At 29.0% G+C, this 25,527-nt stretch overlaps 1 protein-coding gene across 2 annotated transcripts in view; it reads left to right on the top strand.

Annotated features, from left to right (window-relative positions):
• The window catches only part of LOC111617100, an 89,034-nt gene extending 64,874 nt beyond the window's left edge, over positions 1-24,160 (top strand). The window contains exons 2-4 of one of the 2 annotated variants that reach the window (XM_023358437.1): positions 15,662-15,881; positions 20,778-20,958; positions 21,422-24,160. In XM_023358437.1, the coding sequence (XP_023214205.1) occupies positions 15,677-15,881; positions 20,778-20,958; positions 21,422-23,882 (2,847 nt within the window). In that variant the 5' untranslated portion in view covers positions 15,662-15,676 and the 3' untranslated portion in view covers positions 23,883-24,160. The remainder of the gene's footprint in view (positions 1-15,661; positions 15,882-20,777; positions 20,959-21,421) is intronic. The other variant, XM_023358445.1, reaches the window with a different exon arrangement.
• Positions 24,161-25,527: the final 1,367 nt, after the last annotated feature.

Genomic DNA, 25,527 nt, shown 5'->3' on the forward strand with positions numbered 1-25,527 from the left:
GGGGTTCTACATCTCTTCACTTTTTTTTTGGAAATAATCAGTATTAATTTTTTAACTTACAAAAAATTTTACGAATTAAAAATAAAAAGTTATTATCTAAAATGTTCCTACATTAATGTTTTTTGCTAAGAAAATTATACGTTTTAATTATTTTTTCTTTTGTAAATTTATTTTTTTTTAACTTTTTTAAGTGTCTTTTTTAAATGTAATTGTTTTTTTTAATAAAAGTTGTATTTTTATTCCATTTTTAATTGTTGAGAGCGAAAACAAAATTGCGTTTTTTTAATTGTTGTAATGAATTGTTTTTTTTTATTGAAAATAAATGAAATTGAAACATAATCGAAAAAAAATGAAATTGAATAATTTTTGAAAGAAATAAAGTAAAATTGACTAATACTTTCATCAATTTCATTTAATTGTTGTAAAACTGTATAGGTGTGTGTGTGTGTGTATGTGTGGGTGCCCCCTCACACACGCACACAAACACACGATTTTGTTCACCCTCTTCTCTTTGAAGCTTAATAACTCCTGTGCTTTGTCTAAAATTTTTGAAATTTTTCAGGATGTTTGTGTATTAGAGGGATTTATTCCATCAAATTTTGATGGTTAAAAGTCAAGGTGATGGGGAGATAAAAGGAGTCGTATGTACAGTACCTCCAGTAGGGTCGGACTTAATGGCGATTTTACTCGTTACTAGCATTTACAATTGTTTTTTTTTTTATAAAACTCTTCTCTAACTTCAAAATTAAGCATTTTGCCATTTTATAATAGTTAAAAATATAAAAACATTTCTTTAATACAATGTAATAACAGATGGCGCCACCAAAATTTTAAATGTTGCCGGAAAAGTTGAGCAACTGATTGCTGGTTTATGTTTTGCTAGATTTCATGAATTTATATAAAAATTACGTTATCAAACTCTAAAATAATCAAGTAATTAAAATTGTATTAAAAATTTTCGAGCTAAACTTGATTAAATAAATTAAAATTAATACAATTTTCAGTAAAAATTCTGTTGAGAATGACAATTTAATGAAAAATTTTGTTTTTTCAGTCAAAACTAAAAATTTGAACTTATATTATTTACAGAAAATAATTATTTTTGCTTAAAGTACATTTATTTAATGTTTTACATATTTTTTATTGAATTATTCTTAAAATTTTATACATCTTTTCTAAATATGAGGCTTAGAATTTTTCAGAAATAAATCATCTTTAAATGTGTAAATTATCACGTCATCGAGATCATTAAATACTTGTAGATATTGGATTAGTGACGTCAAATGATGACTCTAATCGTGTTACTCTCGAAGAAAGTGTTATTTAAATGAAAACAAAAAAAAATTGATAATTTTTTTGCATATTTTCCTTCCAAAAAAAATATTACCTCAAGCTATTTTGAAACACGACTCTGTTGTTTTTTTTAGAAACATTGTTTAGTTAGTTTTGGAGAAGATCCTGTCAATTCTTTCATTTATCTTCATTTCTTCCTCGGTTTTTTCTTTCTGTTTCCTTTAGGATTAATTGATTCCTGTAGATCATTCTTGGATTAAGATACAAAGGATTCCTGTTGCTTTAATAAACAGTCAGAGTCTAATTTTATTATGTCTTGCTGAGTTGAGACAAAATAAAGAAACTTTATCTTTATAAAATTCCCTTTATTCCCTTTTTTCCTCTCTTTCTCACACGTTGGTTTTGTATTTTTAATAAATAAAAATGTATTAAAGTACTTTAATATTATAAAAAATGTCATTAAAAATAAATGGAGGCTTAGAATTTAAATGAAAATAATATAACAAATAAATCTACGGTTTTTTCCCTCCCCGTGTGGAAAAAAATAATAAACTTTAATTTTTTTTGTATGAAGAATAAAGAATAATCTGATTTAAAAAAAAAAATTTATTTTTCAGTCTAAACTCAATGAAGGTTATTGTATATAAATCTCAATTTATATCAATTACCAATCGCATGATTTCAATTTCAATAGATTAAAATTTCAGTTAAAACAGCTAAAATTTCGATTTCAATAGATCAATCAGTCACGTGTTAGCAAAAATTTCGATTTCAATAGATCAATCAGCCACGTGATATTAGAACTTTTCATTCTCAAAATCACTTTTATTGTCATAACAACTAGTTTTTGAATCAATTTCATTAGTCATTTTCAAAAACACAATTTTTCTTTATTCGTTCAAAAATTGATGTAATTGATTCAAAAAAGTGATTATTTTTTAATCATTTTCTTCATCAGATGGACTAACGAAAATGAAATTTAAGATGAAATTCATTTTTTTTAAAATAACTTGAATTTTTGAGTAAATTTCATTATAATAAATTTCACTTTCTCCAATCAATTTCATGACAAATTAAAAAGAATATCAGTTGTTTTGAAAAAGAGTGAAATTTATAGTGAAAGTGAATCAAAATTTGAACCACAGTTACAATCAATTTCATCATGAATTTCTCATATTTAATCAATCAATTTCTCATTTGTAATTAATTATTTTTCAATTTCTTCATCAAATATTATGACATCACTGATATTTTTACGAAATATTTTTGTTTTTTTTTAACAGGAAAAAATACATAAAACGATCAATAAATCATTTTTTCAACGACATTTTTTATTTATATATTAATTAAATCGAGAAAAAAGTAAAATATTTATAAGAACTACATAATTTTCCTCATTTATATGTGTACCCTATGAGAATTTTAATTGTGTATATGATGGATCATTAATGAGTAAATGATGACCTGCCACGAAGAAAGGACAGAAAAAACACTGAAAAAAATCCATCATTTTCATTAAATCTATAACCATAAGTAAAGATTTAATATTAAATTATCCGAATTTACGGGTGCAAAAATGAAATTTTAACTACCGAAAGACGAAAATGAAGTCGTTATTCGAATCTTCACCAGTTTAATATTTAATTTTAAAAGTTTCCTTCTTTAAAAAAAAAAGGAAAGAAAAAAATTCAAAAAACACACTCTATCCCTGCATTAATTTCCATACAATATCAAAATGTTGTTTTTTCCGAAACGAAACCTGAATTTCATCAAAGTCACGTGGTCAATTGAGGCACTTTTCTCAACTCCTACTCATCCCCCTTTTTTATTTTTCTTGTTTGTTTTTTGGAAAAAAAAACCGATAGAAGCTATCTAAATTGAATTGATTGAGACGTAACTTCTTGCAGAAATAACTTCTTATTTTCTCTAGCAGAGTTTTGTTGTTAAAAGTAGTTTAGGAAAACACGGATCTACTTTATATCCATAAATTACAAGCGAGGAAACAGCTGTTCCTATCGTGACTTGAATGAAAATGAGTGGATGAAAAGGTTTTTAACGATATTTTAGATGTCTTGGTTACACAAATAAGAAAACAAAAAGTCTACTTTGTATATATAAAAGTGATTTGTTCCTTAGTAAAGAGAATATTTACAAATTAAAAAAGGAAAACGTGTAAGTTCCCTAAAATCCATCACAGTATAGCGCAATCTGGTTTACTTATGGCAGCTTACATGCGCCCCACTTAATATTTTTCATGTTAACGCTTCTCTACAACATCGAGGTACCATCACTCTCGTCATTTTCTCAAACACGTCAAAATATTTTAATAATAAGTCTTGTATTTTCTCATTTATTCTATACTTTGCTATTGTTACATATAACTACACTATTTTATAAAAATTTCTTATTGTAAGTGGTCTCTGGGAGGTTATAGGAGAGTAACATGTGCTAAATTACGCTGAAAATAGAAATTTTATTGGAAAAATTTATTATTTTCTTGTGTCATGTGAAGCCATGAAATTGTATATATCCTACAGCACAATAATAATTATGAATTCTTTTCTATAAGTTATATTAATGAAGGTTTTTTTTATAGAAGTTAGTGTTGTGTTTCATTTGAGGATGACAACACAATACAAAGGATATTCTCAATAGCGGAGTACTTTTTTCAACTTTTAAACATGAAAAATACATCTAAAAATATGTTTTAACCGAACTAAATTGTAATTTAATACATATTTTTACATAAAAAAGGAAATAATTTTAACTAACCGAACAGAATCCGAGTAGGGATCATACAAGCTTTTAAATCGTTTATGCAAATGAGAAATTTGAACACCGAAATATGCAAATTAAGAATACTTACGAATGGTTTTCTGTTTATAAAAATAAAGTTTTTAGATTTAAATTGATCTTTTCTTTTTTAATTTATTCATTTTTCAACATTTCTTTGTTGACAATCAGTTGAAACAAACAAAATTCCCAAATAACTGTAATTAAAAAAAAGTTGTTTACAATTTACAAACTTGCAATTTATTTTGTATTTTTTGCACTTTTTAAAATGAAAAAATAGCAATTTCTTGTGTGGATTGCCCACGTCGATTGTCGTCATTTTTTATTATTTATTACTGCACATGTATCCAATAATTAAACATGAGAACGTTAAACTGGTACAAGTTTCCTTATATTATGATTCATGTAATTCTTCTGCCCTTTTCTTCCTCCTGTTTACCAAAACAAGAACACGAATAACATTTACAAAAGGAGAAAGTTTGGATCCCTAGGAACACTCGAAACACAAAAAAAGCACTCTCTAAGAAATCCTTCTCTGTCAAGGACTCTTGTTTTTTGGGAGTATGAGTGTCTTTCTTGGACATTTGTCTTTCGCCTGTTCCTTTCTTGACTTTCTTTCTCATACAAGATAATTTATGATATAATATTTATTCAATGTATGAATAAATCATTAAGAAAAACAGTAACTCCTTACATTCTTTTCCTGTTGATACTTTTCTGTTTATATTGATATATATATATATATATATATATATATATTTTACTTCACCTCTTTCTTTTTTATTAAGGATTTCAATGAACTATCCTCCTTGGACATTTGATCTCATCGATCTTAAACTCCTTCACTTTCATAAAATTACAAATACTCGTTCTCCACAGGGAACTGGGATATTTTTTGAAGTTTTTTCCGGATAAACGATGTAAAAAAATCACCAAATTTTACATTTTGAATTTCTGAAAAGAATATTTTTAGTACTATCCAAAAGGAAAATAGAAAACTTTCCAGTTGTTAAATATATGTAATATAAAAGGTTGTAGAATTGTAAGTGTAAACTCCTGTACTAAAACCCCTGTTAATTTACGAAAATTCTAGAAAATTTCTAGAATCTTAACTTTAAAATTGTAGAGAATTTTCGTCTACTTTCTTAAATCTGATAAGAACTTCACGTTGAATGTTATGAATCCAAAACGATGCTAACAAATCCAGAATATCTTAATACTTTTAAGCTTTTAATTTAATTTTTTTAAGTTAAAATTTAAATTTTTTAGAAGTTAAACAGATAGATTAGAATCTTCTTTATCTATAAAATTAAATTGTTTTTCTAAATATTTATGCATGTAAGTTTTTCTGCTAATTCCCAATTCTAGTTACTCCTAGATCCTATCGTAAAAGATAAACGTGTGAAGTCTCAAGAAAAATTTGAATCAGGATATTTATGGAGAAAGAGTAATGAATGTACTTTCGTTATCCATGTGAATATTTAGAAAATATAATGCTTAATGTGCTCAAATCGTAATTCTTCGAGAAAATCCATGAATCATAAAATTTCTGTTGTGTTCCTGCATGTTCCCAAACCTTGATTTTAACTCTATTCTAGATTATTTGTGATATTTATAAACAGGATTTTATAATATATTTCTTCAGAAGCATAAATTAAATTGTCATGCATAAAAAATTGACTTTTAGGAGTTCTCTATGATTAAAACATCACTGTGCTAACCATAAGTACGGATACAAACACTGAAGCGCCTGTTAACAAACAAAAGCAGAAGAAATTAATAAAGAATCAATCATTTTTGGGTCGTTATGGACATTATTTTTGCCGATAAGAACCTAAAATGATTGTTTGTTCATCCATTCCTTCTGTTGTTGTTAATTAACAGATGCTTCAGAACTTGAAAATGGCTGATTTGCATTATCAATCTGAGAAACAATGCAAGGAGTGACATTAGAAATGAGGATTAGAAACACTAAAAATTTTGATTTTCTGATTTTCCATTTCAATTTGGTAACTACAAAGTGGATAAATATTCGTTAATTATCCTTAGTAAGATCTGGGAAACGATATTAAGAATTTTATTAAAAATTCTAGAGAAGACTGATCTGTTTTTATTTCTTCTTTTTAGCAAGAAAATTCCTGAAAATTCTCCTAAAAATTAATACTTTACATGGAAAATTTCACACAAAAAAGTGAGTTTTCAGATAATCTGGAATCTGAAAACATGGGAGAAATTATTATAGAAAGTTAAAAATAAATACGAAACAGCCAGAAAATAATTAAAATTTTAAATTTACACCTGAAAAAAATAAAAAATAAAAAAATAATAATTGTGCTTCATCAAAAATGATAATTTCAAAGTTGAATTATAAACTTGGGAAAAGCCTTCATTAAAAATTCCGTATGACCATTTATCACATTAGAAAATTTACTTAGAATTTCAGTATTATTTCCATTAAAAATTACGATTACTTTTAAGCTTTATTCTAAGCTTATATTTATTTATTTATTTATTTTTTATCTGGCGGTATAAACTTGGATTAAACACAGTTAATTAGTTTCGAGCAAGACAGATATGCGTCATTTGGGATTTGTGTTATCTTCACTAACATTAATGGAAGTTAAAGAAGCAAAAAGAATGTCACAGCTGGAAGCTAAAACTACTTTAATGTCGAAAATATTCAATTATTTTCACCTTTCTGATTAGAATAGTTTTCACGTGTTTGTTTCCTTTTATACCAAGTATTTTAGGCAAAATGAGACTAGGCAGATAATTCAGTTTGTTTAAGGTTAATGTTTACATTGGCATCAACTTTTCCATTAAAGAAACTCCACTTTCTCCGGATTCGGGGAGTTCAATTTAAAATAATAAGGGGGTGGAAACAGATAAACTTCCATTTATTGCTTTAGGATGAAAGGTAGAATGTCACTTACACAATTCTTTCTTTCTTCCGTTTTTTTTTAAGTACTGGCGATTAAAAACTTGATTTGGTTGAATAATTCATTTTGATCTTTCCAAAATAAATATTAAAAACGAAATTTTAACAAAAACTCGCAAAGAACACGCTAAAAATTACGTTTCTGTCATAAATTAACTGAAATGATTTTTTAAAAAACGTCATCGATCTATTGACCAATGTAATGAATTAACTGCGATAGTTTAAAAAACGTCAGCTATATGTTGACCAATTATGTAATTAATTTATCAATAATTAATGACGTGAGTTACAGACGTCATCAATATGCTAACCAATTAAGATATGAAGTCGACGTGCTTAAAAAATATCCAATTAGGAGACGGTGAAATTGATGTTTTATTTTAAAATCAACCTATCAGCTTTTAATTTCAATTTTTTTTTTTTTTTTTAATTTTTAAAAAGAAAAATATGTCGAGTTTTAGCGATTATTTTTTAAAATTTAATTTAAATTTTATGGAAATACATAATTAAATTTTTTCTTATNAATTAATTAAAATTATTTTTATCAAGGGGGAATTTTTAAGTTTTAACGAGACAAAACCATTAAAATCATTTAAAAAATGAGAAATTTTGTGTAACTAGAAATATCTTTCAAATTTTATTTTATGATAAATGTGAAAAGTATTTTATTTGTAAAAGTAAATTTTATTTGCTAGAATTTATACAGGATAGATATGGATCAGTGATAAATAGGAAAAATAAAAATAGCTTTCATATTCTTCGTAATTAGCCTAATCTCATTATTTTCTAAAGTAATTTCAGTAATCTTTAACGCAAAAAATTGTTTTGAAAAGTGTAAAATTCAGAAAGAAATACTCATGAAAAATTAAATACAAGAGAATTTTTAACGTTTACTTTTTTTAAATTTATATAACTTATTTATTAAATTTTTTTAAAGTCAATACTTCTCGGCATATCCCTTAGAAATTAGGAGAATTAATCTAAGTAATTAGCATAGATGCTACTTTAATAATGAAAGTAATGAGTTTAAAGTTAAGTTATATGCCATAGAATTTTTTAAACTGTATTAAGTTTATGAGTAGCAGATTGCTATGAAAGGCAAAAGTCTAATAAAAGAAATGACTACTCGGGGAATATCTTACTTGGTATATTATATTGCTGCATTCTTCCTATCCTAAACTATTTACTACTTCTCAGAATCTATCACTATGAACTACTACCGTCCAGGGACCATTTCAAAACATATACTATTATATTTTATATCATTTGCTACTATCATATGACTGCTACTGCTGCTCTTACTAATTTTATTAGCACGGCTAGTGTTTCTCTTATGCTATTACGAGTTCTATCGATATTGATAGTGTTACAGATGTAATCGCCATTGAGATCATAACGGTGAGGATAATAGTATAGATGATAATGATTACGCTAAGAGTATTAAACTCGTTAATACTGCTTATATCGTTAATTCTCTTACTACATCTATTGCATATTAATTCTATGATATTGGTAGTAACTATAGCTTATAGAGATAGTCATTACCATTATCATCACACTATTATGGGATCTGTACTGTACGTTGTTCTAAGCCAGTTAACTACAGGACTGTTCAAAAATCTGAATACGAAACACAGGATCGAAATGTGTTTGTGTGTGTAGGTGTGTGGATATGTAAACATAACATCAAGTATATGAGTTCACCATGGCTGGAATGCATTCATAAGTGAATTCAGTAGACAGTACTCACATATATCATATTTTATGACTTATAAGTGACTATTGGTCTGTACAAGGAGATTTTTAAATCTCCCTACACTATAAATACGACAAGTACAGGTGTATGGTTTAATTGTGTGCCTTGCGCTAGATTAGGGAGCATAATTTTATGTTATATCCCCATCTGGTGAGTCCTAATACTTAAAAGGAGAGTTGACAACAAAACAAGTCAGAAAATCTGATCGAAACTATTATCAACAACCATTTTATTATATATTTTACTTGAATATTTATTTATTCAATTGTACTATTCATATACGTGGAAACAGCGGGTCATCACTACACATTAAAACTGGTTTCGCTTGATTATTGATTACTTAAATAACTTACTTTGATAAATGAAAAATGCAAACTTTTCTAAGTACTTAAACTTATATAAAATTAAATAGTGGAAGTTTTTCGATAAAAATATGAAGCAGAAACGTAGAGTACTGTACTTTATCGATTTGACTTTTTTCTTGTTTATGAATCGGAGACTTGTAACCGATAGTTGTAGAAGAATCATTGTTGTGCAAGAGCCAGTCTTGGGTTATTTAGAACCAAGAAATCGAAAAGGATATAGATAATCTGTTAGTCAACGAACATAAAAGAAAACAAATAAGCAAAATATTAATAATGCAACAAAGAGCAGTAGAAGAAGAAAAAAACGTTACAACAATAACAAGATATAAATAATTCATCCGACTAAAATAAGAGATCAAAGGTAGTCGATGGAAAAATAAATCATTAATAACTGCAGCAATAAACAAGCCAGCCAATATATAGATTACGTATAGGCAGATGAATCGGGCCATTAACAAGTTCTGTAACAAATAACAATAAACAATTATTTACTGTCCCTTGTTCTTAATGGCTTAGCACTATAATAACTCTAATTGTTATATAAGAGATTAGCTGGAAGTACGGGTGCGTTGCTTTATAAAATACTTATAATTAATTGATTAAGAGTTTTAGCAAAAGAGAAGTAATAGAAATTTATTGATTTCGACGTTTCTATGAAACAGTAGACTTTTCTGTAATAGTAGTATTATTAACTATATCTGCTGGCCTCGGAGGAGCTATTATGATTGCATTGTTACTGCTGGCCACGTTATAATAGCAATAACAGTAGCAGTAACAAATATTAATAACGATAATAGTAGAATGATATTTGTATTAGTACTAACATACAGTCTTATAGAAACAGTAGGACATTGCTGCTGTACTTCTAATGTAATACCAATTGATTTATGTATAGTACTAGCAATAATTACATTACTTAGTAATATATAGCTTCTATGATTGAAAAACTATATAATGTTTTTCCGCCTGTCACACTAAGAGGGCCATATTTCCATTCTTATTATGGGGTTGGCCGAACCCATTGTTGCGTGGTGGAATGATAAAAGGACCCTATTTATCCGGGTTACATCCCGAAAAATTCCTGGAGTTACCTAGATTCAATTCCGGGTTCCTCAGAGCGGTAGGTTGATCCCTTAACCCCTCTTAGTTATTTTTTTAAACAGCTTACTTATATACAGCTATGATATTTACTAATATAATGGTAATTCTTATATAATGGTACTTATAATTTTAATAATAGGCTACTAAATTACAGGCTATCACTTTTAATTTCATCTCAGTTGTATTGTAAAGGCTACAGCAATTCCTCTATTATGCTCCTTACAAATTCATTTATTTTATCGCTACTGTTATATTATTCATAACTTAGGATCTATTATTATAGTAATTCTATAACAAATTTCGATGATCTGAACTAAATATTTACAAGTACGCGCTACCAGATAACCATATCTACACCTTCTAAACTTATACTTAACTCTATCAATTTGCCACATTAAGGATCAGACAGGCCAAGTAATAACCATATCCCAAAAGGTTATCCTACCGAGAAGAAAAAATATCAATTAGTCGACTCTCCCATTTCTTAAAGAAAATTCTGGTGTTTATATCCGGATAAATTTCATTCGAGGAATTATTTTAAATAATAAATATTCATATTTTAATTAAAATTTGTATTCAATATTTGATAGTCTTGTAGTAAATAAAGATTAGTTTGTAATGAATGATTAACTTTGTAATGAAGGGCAAACATATGTTACAAGTTGAGAATAAACAAGGTAGAATGGAAAAACCTTCAGGCAATAATGTTTCTGCTGATGGTTGTTGAAGAAATCATGTATTATTTCTACATATACTTTTAGATTTTTCAGTATCTTTTAATGGAATGCTTTATTATTAATGGAAGCAGTTGATTACAACAATAATGCATAATTTAATATTTATCTTTTTACAAATTGTACCCCTTTAAAAATAACAGAAGATCCGCTCTATGAATAATTTGTTTTGGTATAAAGTGATTTTTTTTCAGAATTATAAATTAATGTAACTCGCAGTAAAACATGATTCGTGTTTTATTGAAGTGAATCTAATTTTTTTCTACTATCTCTTTCTTGCTCTCTTGTTCTCCTCTTGTAATGAAACTAATCTGCTGTTTTCCTTTAGGAATGGAGTTTGTTTTCTGTTTTCTACACTAAGATATATATACCTTGACATTATTTGCGAAAAGTGAGACTAATTGATGTGTTTGTTAAGATATTTTTTCGTACGTAAAACTAATTATTTGTTGCTATTTCTTAATGAATTATTTTATAAGAAATTTAATTGGTCATTGGAGCGAAACAAATTGGCTGTTTCGGTCTTTTGAGGCTTTTTCCAGCCTCTTATCGCAATAATGAAAGCTGCAAACGAACCTGACTAAAAGTAATTAACAGAGTTAAAAACGTATCATCCCAATAGACTCGAATTTGTTTATGTAAAGTTGCTTCCCTTTTGATAAGGATATCAGTTCGTGCAGTGGCTTGCACCTCTAAACACGCTCCTCCCTTCAAAACGGATGTCATTTGAAGAAACTTCTGCTATAGTTTCTTATATATCTTCGTGTAAATAAAATAAATTATCCAGTTTATTGCTAAATTAAGCATTTATATGACGAGAATAAACAGAATATTACAGAAAAATATTATAAATTATAGCATTATATTATGATGAAAGACGTACAGTACTTTATGTTATAGGATCATAAATTGCGCCTGTAAAGCTGCCCTTAAAGTGTGATATCTTCAAAGAAATATGAATCAGAAAAACTTTTTAAATGACTAAAATACAAATAATTTATTAAATAATATAAAATTCAATTTATGTTATTTAATAAATCATTTGTAATAATAATAAATAATTCAGCAATAAGCAATAAAATGAGAACGTTTTTCTCGATATACATAAGAATCTTTAATTTTATTTGTTGCGTTTACTGTTATTAGGTGAAGGATATGGGTTTCTTAACAGTGATTGGTCGCGTATATCAATTTGAATTTATTCGGCCAATCATAAAAAGAAACATGTTAGCAATGTCATTTAAACGATGATATCGTCTATATTTTATATCTCGCGTATATGGAAGAGGACCACGCACTGATATCAAATTTACCATTATTAAAATATTTATAAAGATAAGAATTCACTCCTCTAAAGAAAAGTTACATTAAGGATATGTTTTACAGATGAAAAGTAACATTATCTTTCAGTGAGAAACATCTTTACAGATGGAAGGTAACAAGATCTTTCCGATGAAGAACATCTTTTACAGTTGAAAAGTAACAGACAATACTTTTGGTGAAGAATCAATTTCTGTACAACAGGGGGAAAAATCCTGAAAAGGGAGCATTTATGGACAGAGAAACAGTATTTTTTTTAAAGAAAATCAGTTTCTGGATTAGAACAATGACACGGTTTGATTAAAAATATCTTTTTTTCTAATTAAAATTTCCATTTTTTCTATGGCATCCCTACGAGATAATTTTGATAACGAACTTCTCGATTGTTAGAGAACCACAAAAAAACCCCTGCAACTGCAATTTTTTTTTCATTTTATCAGCCAGAAAACGATGAGAATTCTAACAATAAATGGAAACTAATTAAAGTTTTAATGATGATTTATTTTACTATTAAAACTTAGACTTTATCTATAATTAAACTTATCTCTTGGAAAATATTTTATGCGTGATTATTTTTGATATTTAGAAAAATTCAGTGCTTTTGTTGGAAACTTATTGAAGATAATAATTGCTCGTGTAATGTTTATATAATTATGTAGCTGACATAAACCTAAAGTTGCATTTAATGAATCGCAATTTTACAAACTGTGATAATTAAGTGCGAAAAGTTAATGGCGATAAAAGACATTATCATTTTTCCACCATCTTTTATCATTGGAGATGATTGCAGTTAATTAAAACTTCAAGATACTACCTGGATTTAATTATGATGAATTGTGTTGGATTCTTCATCTTTCTTCCAACTGCAAAACAAAAATCTTACGTAAAGTTTAGTGGTAAAATTTATATTTTCTACAATTAAATTCCACTTGTTATTTTTATAGTTTAATAATTACTGTAGTAATTAATGCGCCAGCGCTTAGTAAAGCGTAAAAAATTTATATTTGTTACCTCTAAATCTCGGTGCTGAACTAGCATTAAGCATAAGTAAGCAGCTTAGTGGTATACAACAGTCTTTTATTTAAATTTACTGTTAAATTTGCTATGCTTTAGAGCATAAAGTAGCACTAAAGTATAAATCATGTATAAATATAAGTACTTATAAATTAGATTAGTCGGGGCTGCAAGCTATAAAGCTTTCTGGCAATCCAACTAATCTAATTTATGCACTAAGTATGAAGGTACTGTACTTACATTTATACTTGATTTACATTTTATCTAAGAGATGTCTTGCTTGCTTTATATACATTTCTGGTCGTGCCAAAATTATATTAATTTATGCAAAGTTCCGTGAAAGTTAAACCTTGACATTTGCTTACTTCTAAACTAAAAAAGTCCAACAACGAGTTGCGTAACTTTTTGGCAAAAAAGTTAAAATTGGTGCGGCGCCATCTGTTACAAGATTTTATTTTAAAATACTTTTTATATTGTTAATTATTATAAAATGGCAAAAAGTTTAGTTCTGTATGAAGAAATGAATTTTATAAAAAATATTTTAAATGCTAACGAGTAAAATCTTCATTAAGTCCTGCCCCACTCGAGATACGACACATGACCTACTTTTATCTCTTCACCTTTTCGACCTTACAACACCAAAATTTAACAGCATCAATGCCTCTAGTACACAAATCTCCCTGCAAAATTTCAGAAATTTTCAATTAAAGGATTAGAAGTTAATTAAGCTTCAAAGAGGATGGACAAAATCGTGCCCTCATACGCACAAATATCCATACATACAAAAACCCCTTCTAATGTTTTTTTTTTATTTCTCGACGTTTCAAGGTCCCTCGAGTCCCAAAAATGTAAAAGTTTTGGGAGTCATTACTTTAGGCTATATAACAGCCGGAAAAGTAATTTGTCTACACTTAAGGTAAAAAATTATATAATCTACACCTACAGTTTTCTAGGGTTTTCATATATATAAACTAAGAAAAATTTTAACATTTATAAAGCAATAAAACACAGTTTTCCTTACCCCGAATAGAGTTTCGAAACTATTAAGTACAGTTGAATTAACTTCAGCAGCGATTTTCGGTAAGGTTGAATGCGTGACTTTGTTAGAACTGTCAATAAAAATAATTGTTTAATAAACATTACTGTTGTAAAAGTTTCTATTGTTTAAAATAAACAAATGGCTTAGAAATTTCCAAATTATTTCGGAAAAAAAAAAATGTTGTCTGCTTTCATTATAAAAATATTTCGAGTCTAATTTAAATGTCAATTAACTTCAGAAACTATCTTCCATCATGTTTGTTAATAACGAACATTTGCAGCCAAGAGAAAACAGTTTCTAAATTTAGAATTTTTTCTAATTAAATATTTTCTTCCACTCTTTTAATTCTGTTGATTTTAGATTTACAATATTTATTCCTACTTAAATAATTTCCGTTAAGATGGAGTCCAAATTGAGATTTTATTAGTTATTTTGTCTGTAATGCCGAGTTATTGCTGTCACAACTAATCACTATCATACATTAATTGCATCAAAAATTCTATATAACTCTCATTAACTTGGCTAAAACTTTATTATACACTTATCACTAACCACACTACTGTTACTACTACCGCCATCACCGTCGATATTCTACCAAATTGCTTGTTATAATACAATTGTAAAATCATCATCACTATCAGATCATTATGACGCATCATCATCAGCACCACTATGCTCAAAGTAGGTTCTTATTGGTACAGTACCGTATTATCTGTACTTCACGTAATACGATAAGATGACTCCATCATTATACAATACTACGTTCTTTCTACATTACTTCTCGACCTCATCATTCATCATTACCACTTCATTATCTTGGTTATTGTGATTTATGCCCTTCCGAAATTAATTTTATCGTTATCATCATCGCCATCACAATATTGCGAATGAGATTATATGCATTAACCACTCCTCATAGATATAAATTGCTCCCACATCTCATGATGATTCGCAGCATCACGATAAGCTTCACTGCAACATCATTTCTTCACTCCACAAAGATACTACTGTATAAACTAATTTTATTCAATCGATATCGTCATCACGGCTAAGATTTCACAACTGTCGAGATTCTGCCATCTTCCACCCTCCTATTAATTTTTTAAATTTGTTTATAAAAGTGTCAAGATGAATTACTCCGAGGCGACTTTTACTCTTGGCATTAAACGAACTATAAATTGTCTAAATTCCATTTTAGTATTGCTCTTGATTACTCAATTGGGGGCCATATCTCACGCGGTTAAACACCAAGATCTCAATTTCCGTTTACTCTCCATTATTAATCCTCCCATCTTCTTTTTTTTCTAGCCAAACATAACGTAAATGCAGCATTTACGTGACGTCAAGATCCTTCTTCTGACGATGGATGGAGCAGACGTTTTCATTATCTTACTTTTCGCTGTTGTGACCTATTCCTGTAATCTTTCTGAATATTCTTGTGATAATGGTAATTGTATCGCCTTAAATAAATATTGTGATGGTACACACGACTGCGAAGATAAAAGCGACGAGCCCAACTCCTGTTCAAGTAAGTTGCTTTATCCTCTTTGCATTAAAAAACTAATGATTCAATTCGAATTTTATAGACATTTTTAATTAATTTACCTGTTTTCTTAATGATTCCTTCAGTTATTTTTTCACTAAAACCAATCGTGTTGCGTGTAAGAAGGTCGTTAAGGCACGAGTCATTTCGCATGTCAAACAGGGTACCATTGAGAGTATTTAATATTGAATAGTGTATTTTTTCATAATATCTATGCAAAATCTTGTATAAATCTGGTATAATAAGTATTACGTGCAGTAATATAGCTTAGATTTTATGCATCATAGGACAAAATTGATTTATTTTTCTAGTATCCTTGAAACTGGTGTATACAACAATACTAACTTCCTTCTATTTAAGTCAATTTTACAGTTAAAAATTCCTGTATGTAATTAGTTAAACAACATGCATCTTACCTCTACATTATTAATTAGAGCATACAGGCATTGAAGAATCGGTGTTTAAAATATTAAACGTAGTGTTAACGTATTAGACTTAAACAAAATAATTCTAATAAATTTCTTTCATTTATTCTACTTAGAGTAGATGAAAGAAATTTATAGTGATATAAAGAAATTTGTGCAGAAATTTCTTTATACCACTTTCCTAAAGGAAATTACAACAACAAATAGGACAATTAACTTTGTTTTCATCGTTAAAAGCTCCCAGGTGTTCAACTAACTGTAATTTACTTTATAAAAGAAACAAAATACTTAGTCTCAGATATTCTTTGCCTCTTTTTTTTCTTGGCTTTTTATGACCTTCAACAGCCAACAACTTCAATTCTATTCTCAAACTTTCTTAAAATTTAAACAAACTTTTGTATTTTTTGTATTAATTATGTTAAAAAATCCTTAATACTTAATGTTTTGTAAAAGAATTTTTTTAATGTTTACTAATTAAAAAATTATTTTCTTAAAGATGTTATGTTGTTATACCTTACACATAACATAAACTGAAATTTAATTGCATTTTTTGGAATTTTTCGGGTCTTACTGCTAAAATAAGGCCTCAAAATTAACTACCAATTTGACAATTTATCAACGAGTTCATTAACCTAAATTTTAAAACCTGAATTATCAGTGTAAAATTGCAAGTGAATTAAATAAACAAAATTTTATTTATTACATTATTACAGTTATAACACAATTTTAGATTTACCTGCTGTAGCAGCATGTAAATCTGAAGATAAATCTTTAACAGTAAAGTGTAATAGTATTGTTTAACCGGGGCTTTCTAAAGGATAATTTAGTACAGGGAGCAAAATACATATTGTGGGTCTTAGAGCATATTAAATTATAATATTAAAGGAAAACATTACTACTTCCTTGGGACTAAGAGCAATTTGGTTCTCTTGCTCCCCTCTGGGCGCTCAATCGGTTAAGTTAGAAACATTACTCTATACTAATTTTAGATAAATCATCTAAAAGTTAACAATACACTGTCGAAACGAGTATATAAATCTTCAAATTATCAAATATTACATAAAGCTGCATAAATTTTGCAACATTTGATTCCATTACATCGCTATGTTTCATCTCAATTTAATTATCTTACAGTTATAACTTGCAGTTTGAGGAAAACGACTATTTTAAAATTCAAAATTGACCAATAAGAGAAGAAATACTATTTCAAAATTCAAATTTAATCAATGAGAGATGAAAGACGATTTTAAAATTTATTATTAACCAATAAGAGTAAAATTTTTAAATCGTCTATCATAACTAATGATCAGCAATGCAACAACTTACGAAGGACATACAACATACAAATTTTCACGTGTTTAAACTGTCACGTGGTCGTTTTCTCACTTCAGTTTCTTAATTCTGAGCGATAAATTGGATATCGCTGTATTCTACTATAATTACAACACAAATTTCAAAAAGAATTGTTTAAAAATTGACTTTCCCGTAAAATCAGGACCACGAATAAACGTGCCAAGTTAGTAAGAGCAGGAAAATTCACCGAAAAAAAAAAGCAGAAAGCGGTCATATCCATAGTTACTGACTGTCATTTTGTAGTGCCTATCATAAAAATATTCTAAAAAATCTACTCATAATTGGAGACATCTCTATCAAATATTTATTTCTAACTCTTATCTTTGGGAATATTTTAACCTATAAAAATTTATTTAATAGAGAAAAGGTGTAATAAAATCTACCTTTTTTATAGCAAACTTTAGTAATTTATTGGACACGCTATGCTACTAGCAATTCTATTCTGGATAAACCGATGGCATTAATTTTAATGCTGTCTTCGTAATAACCTGACATAGAAGGTATTAAACCTATGTAGCGTGCAATAATTTATGTATTGTGACGTAGTACAGTGCTATAAACTGTACAATATCTAAAATTCAATGATAAAAATATGAGATGGAGGGGTAAAAACAGATGGAACATCTCATTTAGTGGAGAAAATGATCCGAGGAAGTATGTAAAACTCGTCACATTTACTGTAAAATTATTCATTATCCATTTCCCAATTAGTCTCTTAATTAATAAGTTTTTTATAACCCTAAGTTTTTTTCATTTGGCAATTATTGTCTTAACTGTTAAAATCCTATTTAAATTAACCAATCAAACATGTGTTTATAACGAAGTAACAATAGGGAAAGAAAAGCTCGGATAGGAAATAGAGCATTTTTATTCATTAACCAATTAGAAAGAAAATTAAATTTTAAATTAACCAATCACAGAAAACAATTTTGAAATTTCAAACTAACTAATGAGGAACAACGACTATCTTAAATTCAATATTAACCAATTAGAAACGAAAAACGATTTAAAAATTTTAAACTGGCAAATAAGGAGCAACGACATTTTTAATATTAAAAATTAACCAATGAGATGAAATACGGTTTTAAAATTTCAAACTAACGAATGAGGCAGCAACTTTTTTAAAAATTCAAAATTGACCAATGAGAAGAAGAGGATTAGATTTTAAAATTTCAAATCGACCAATGAAAGGAAAGAAATGAGTTAAAAAGTTTTTTAATTTATTGATCAGAGAGGCAAGCTTTAGTAAAAAAAAGAATCGGTCATTTTTAATACATTTTAAATTTATTTTTGGCCAATTTAAATTCCCTTTCGAATACTAAAATAATAAGAAAACTGAAGAGGAAGATTTTTTCTACAACTTTTAATTGAATGATGAAAATTTAAATAGACCAATAAGCGATTTTAAATTTTCTACCTTTAATTGGAATTTTAAAAAAAAAGGTTCTCATTGCACAATTTTAAATTACAAACTTTTTTAAAAGTACTTAGTTGATTTTAAATTTTTAATAAGTAATAATATTCTTTATCTGCTACAAATTCACTCGTTTAAAATTTAGTCGACTCATTTAAAATTTTAAATTATAATCCAATAAAAGAAAAAAATATATAATAATAAATTTAAAATCGATTAGAATAAAATTTAAAAAGTCTTTCTAGCTTGATTTAAAAAATTTAAATCCTTCGATAAACTAATTAACCAGTAGAATTTAAATCTGATATCAGTTTTAAAATTCGGTTACTCTGATTGGTCAAATCAGATTTTGTTCGTTAAATTGAAATTTAAATAAACCAATCGGAGATCTTCGTTTTAAATATTTAAATTTAACCAGTAAAAGGAATGAATATTTTTAAAATCGACTAGAATATTAATATGAGAGGCTTTATCAAAGAAATGTCATCAGTATTAAAGGAGAAGAGAGTGCTTTTTTAAGTATACAAAAAAATTGAACATTAAGACATTAAAAACAATAAATATGGTGTATAAAAAATTGTTTTACTCCTCTTGATTTTACTTAAGATCTAAAAATAATCTTCAAACTTCACCATCGTTAATTAATCTGCTGTCATACGGGCCATCTGGTTTGTAATAACGGATTCGATATCTAACGTCAAGACAATGATGTCCAAAAAAATGTGAAGTAAATAGTTCTTTGACAAGGAAAAGATGATTTTCTTGTTACGATAATTAAATTTGTGTACATTTTTAGATAATTCAATTATGACACATACATAATTAGATCAATACAAATAAAAAAATAAACAAACAGAAATTGAAGGAGAGGGAGAAAAACATCATAAAGTGGAAAAAATAATGCATTTTCTTGTCACGAATTCTATGACATTTGTTACATTCTTCTAACCTGTCACGTTATTAACAGGTACGAAGTTTCCAGACAGGATAGTTTTCTATTTTTGAAGAAAAAATAACTAATATATTTTAAATAAGATGTAGTCTGCCTGCTATACCTTATTTAAAATATTATATTTATCTTTTCTTTAAAATAAAAAAAAATTGTGATATATTTATAAAATATTCATTGTTTTGAAAAAGAAAACGTGTTTTCCATTTAGATATGTTTCTTGGCTAAGTAAATTTCTGTAGTTTACTGACAGAACACTAGAGGAAAATATATTATTTTCTACAAACATTAAAGTATATTTAAAATCGTGAAAGATGAGATTTTTATAAGTATTATTTTATTTAGATGTCAAAATTCTCATAATATTGGAAAAATTTCAATTTCTCTTTCTTCGCTGTAATTGGTCAGTTTAAATTGAACGAATTTTCAAAATATCCAATAACAAATGAGAAATCGTTATAGAGCGTGTTTTTTAAACATATTTTTTAATTTTACCGCTTTTATTGGTCAGTTTTATTACCGGCTTTTGCCAATTAGTTGGCTTAAAATTATCTTAATACAAATGATCAATAGCATTGGGTTCATTTGAATTTACTGCTTCGTTATTAGTTTGAATCGATGTAATTTTACCACAGATGGTTTACAATAATTAGAATTTAATTTCTGTGCAAATATTCTAATTTGTCTATGCATTAATTTATGTTTGTTTATATTAAATATGTTAAATTGAATTTTTTCAGATTGTAATCGTACTTACTTTGGCATCGTTGGGCATAAGTATCCACTACGAATGACGGAACCATTTCAGAGACATCTTCCATATTTCTGCAGATTAACTTTTGTAGCAAATGGAGAAGAATTTGGAGATTTAGTGGAGATCAATTTCCTATCGTTTCAAGTTGGGACCTTTTTAATAGATAGGTAATATAATTTAACTAATAATTGCATCATTTATGAATATTAATGTCTTATTTCTCAATCAATGGCCATTATCTGATCAATAACATATAATTTAATCGATTATCGTTACTGTTTGTCTAATTGGATAGTTTAACTCATCTATAAATTAATAATAAAAATCTTTAACCTATAAAAAAAACGTTCTAAATAATACGTTAGCCAATAAAAGTTGATTATTTAGAATTTTTAATTGTGACTAACCAATAAGGAATGACTATTACATTAATGTTTTTTAAGTTATTTATTTTCATCGCATGCAGTCTTTCTTCGTGTATAAAATATAAAATAAAGTTTTTAATTAGTCTAAAAGCTGTTTCATGTTGTTAAATACTTTTAAACATACTTTTAGCAGATAAAAAAAAGTGTGTAGATAATTTAAAATCACAGGAAATCTCACTGATCCCACTCTTTTGTCTCTTTGTAGTAGCCATACGTCAAAATGCCAACAGGGGAACATGAAGTTAACAGAGAAACGTGCCACCCATCGAAAGAGGTCACAGTGGTCAGCAGAGAGACTACGAATGCCTTCATTAGCACGTGCAAGACCTAGAGAACACGAAAGGGAAAATCCGGAATTTGGTTATTTCTGTGGTAGCATGCCAACCAGGACATCTTTTTACAGCCAAGGCAATTACGTCAGTTTAGTTATAGCCATGCCAACCTTAGTGTCTGTTCATTCCTTTCTACCCAGTTTATATTTGACATATAAATTTTTAAAGTCGCCAAAAACAAACTTTAAGGATTACTTTGGAGATAAAATACCGGGCACGTACTGCCATTACACCTTAACTAATTGCCACGAAAGAAATTGTAAAATCGAATCACCCAACTACCCCGGTTTTTATTTACGTAATATTACTTGTAATTATTTAATTCACCAAGAAAAGACAGTAAGGGGACACATTGCCAGGATTATTGTCTCGCAAAAAAACGATTACAAAATTAATCTTTACAGTGGTTACACTGACACTGGAGGTTACACGTTGGCTACACTTACATCCGAATGTGCTGGGGATGTGATACGAATTTTAGATGGCCCATCTCCCGATATGCCAGTTCTAGCTCAGTTTTGTGGTTCCGGACAGCTTCCGGAAGTCATCTCTAGCGGTCCAGAAATGTTGGTGCAATTGATTAGTGCTCCATACCAAGTGTTGCATAATTCCAAGCTTCAGTTGGATGTAACTGTGAGATACGTAAGGAGCAGCGAATTGACTGCTAATTCTAGAGGTACGTGTTTGTTTCTGTTGGATGGTCATCGCAATCTCTCGGGTGTCATCTACAGCCCGCGTCATACGATGCCACCGAATACCACATGTTCTTATCATTTTCGAGGAGGTACGGCTTTCGATAGGGTTTGGCTCTACTTTCTCTCGTACTACGTACCCGATTTGCAGAATTGGTCCAATCGCGAAAGCTGTGACGTAACACAATTAGAAATATACGATCCATTCGTGACGTCGAGACGTTCCGCTAACAGTGACACTACCTTGATTGGACGCTATTGTGAAAAATCGTTCCCTCGTATGTGCCCCCATGCAGTGGATTATAACAGTTATATTCCCAGAAGGCCTTGTAACTTAACAGCAGAGAGCTATCTTTCCACGGGACCTGAACTAGTGGTTAAATATAAAACCTTCCAGAGCTTAGACTTCATGTCTCAAAAGAGCACCTTCCTGGCTCGATATGAATTTGTTAATACCATGCAGACTGGCTATCCAGTAAACAACAGTGCTTGTGATCGTAGATTTGTCAGTAGGATCCAACCAACAGGTAGCTTGGGTTCTCCGCTCAATGTTTTCTTATATGGAAGAGGAGGAACCAAGCATTTAAGGTGTAGGTATCAATTTAAAGGATTGCCAACGGAAAGGCTCGAAATAACACTTAAAAGAGTTAATTTGGGTCACTGCCATTCGTTTTTTGATAACGTAACGCTGCGTCACACTTGTGGCAATATTAAGGGGCGCCAAACTCATCTACTGGTCACAGAAATATGGCATAGCGTACACTTGGATGCTGGTTGTGTGTGCGGGCAGCATATGAACCCTCAACAGCCCGTAACAATAGAAACATTCGGCTCCGACGTCGAAGTTACACTGATTATCAACAACATGACACCGCTGGAAGATTTTAAAGATTTTTATTTTGAAGCCACCTACAAGTTCCTAGCTATAGAGCCATGTGGTGGTATTGTTAATGATACCAAGAGAGAATTGATGATAACAATAGGAAACGACGTGCCATTACCCAAAAGATGCCGCTGGTTAATTCAAGCTAGACCATTAAAGCACCTCTATCTGAAAGTCGGAGGGAGGAAAACAGAAACCGATTGCAACAATGGTAATCGCTACTTACTTTACTCGGGTGAATTGGCGCAATTACTAGCAACAGTCTGTGCCGAAACAGTAGACAATAGGACAACGTACGACTTGTTCTCACTCACGTGGACTAATAGCAGTAAAAAGACAAAAACTGACAAAATCGTGGTAGACATGATCGCTACCAGGCCAGGCACTTTCAGTGTTCAGTGGTTAGAGGTCACCAGACCATTTGTATACGGTGAATCAGGTGCAACCCTGCGCAATAAAGATTGTGTGTACGAGTGCCCTGAACTGAATGCCTGCATAAGTGCTGATTTATGGTGCGATGGCACCATACACTGCCCCTCCGGATCAGACGAAGTGCCTGAGGAATGTGCTCGTTTCCCAACTGTTTACGTCAGCGTAGGCGTGAGCATCGCTTTTATAGCTATTTTGGTGGTGACACTTGTACTGGCGCATAAGTGGTGTAGGTATAACAACATCAAAGGCCATCCCTCTTCTAGGGAGGAGATACAAATGTCTACAACTACACCAGGAACGAAGATGGGTGAACGACTAAGCGTTTAAAACAAACTCACCTTGTGCTCATTGTTGTGATTGATTCTACATCGCATTCAAGCTGCTCAAAAAAGAAAAATTTTTCTGTGTAGTGGATTTCTACCTGCACAAAAATACAAAATGTATACAGATATTGGTTTTTCTATTACGCGTCATTCTTTGTTTATTTTTTTCTCTTAAGTATGCTCTTGTTGAGTATCTCTGTATAAAATTTCTATGTGACTCATAATGGTTCTTTTGTGTATTTTTTATAAAATATAAATATGGCGTGACCGTTATTATCTTATTATCCCTATATTAAAAATAATAATAATAAAACTAATATCAAACGTCTAATTTTGACACACAAAAATATATTTTAAAATAATTATTTCAATATTATAAAAATGTTTAAGTATAATTTAAATATATTAATAAATATTTAATTCTAATTAAACTTTCGCGTAAAATTCGTAACCTATTTTTAATATTTCGTACGCAATTTTTTAAAACTAAAAATTAAAAAAAATATATACCGTCTCGATCATAATTATAAAAATACAATTAATTAAAAATATTAGAAATGAATTAATTTGATTATTCCAGTTTTTAAATCGACCAATTACGTTTTGTTATCAAGTTTCAAATGTTAAAAAAACGACATTCGTATATTATGCTCCAATCAAAAACGATGGGAGGAGCTCGACTCGTTAAAGTTTAAAAATTCAAAATACGTCACCGATATCGACTATTAAACGGCGAATGAAGTTGCTTTTAGGAAGTTAATGAATTTTTAAATAGTTTGAAAGATTTTCTACACAAAATTATACTTTCTAACATTTCGTAGACACATCCAACACGCGAAATCCTTGATCTTAGAGTTCGGAAAGTGACGAACTTGCCACCAGCATCGAAAAATATTTGAAAGTTTGTAAAGTAATTACCAGTTTTCGAATACCACGCATGCGTCCGACCGTAAATTTCTATTAAATTGCGATGTTTATGATACGACAGGAAAAATGTAGATGAGTACTAGAAGAGAAGGAATTTGAGCAATGTCTACGACTATTTGCTAAACGACTATCGTTTCTACAATTGCGGAATTTGATAATTTTCCTTATAAAATAAGCAAAATTTTACTAAATTATTAAACTCTGCAAATAGTTCTTTTATGGTTTCGTCTGATCTTTACAACAGTTAAAGCGAAAATGGAACGTCGTCAGAAATTCTCTTTGCAAAACTCGCCTCGACCGTGTTGATGCATAAGATTTGTTTTAAGTATCCTAGTCGTCATGTATCAAATGATCCTTTAAAATGCATCTTCTTCTGGTAAAGTTTACGTGTTACTTATACAAACAGGTTATATTAAATGCCTTCTACTTATATATTTTTAACTGCTTAAGATGTTTGTTCAAAGCTTTATACTTTTAAAAAGTCGCCATTTTTTTCAAAGTTTGAGAAATCGCAATTTTTTCGTTTATGATAATCTGTAACTTAGAGCATACGTAACGTATACATTCTACGTAACAACTTTTATAAATACAATCATAAAATTCATAAAAATCTGCGTTACATTCTTCATGTAAAATCATCCTTAAAGGTAGCTAGAGCTGAGGGTGAGGTTTGAAGAGTAACAGAATTATCTTTGAGAAATAGCTAAAAAAAGAAGTGGATT

The sequence above is a fragment of the Centruroides sculpturatus genome, unplaced genomic scaffold (assembly GCF_000671375.1).
Source record: "Centruroides sculpturatus isolate CEXI.00-Female unplaced genomic scaffold, Cexi_2.0 scaffold96, whole genome shotgun sequence".
Lineage (NCBI taxonomy): Eukaryota > Metazoa > Arthropoda > Arachnida > Scorpiones > Buthidae > Centruroides > Centruroides sculpturatus.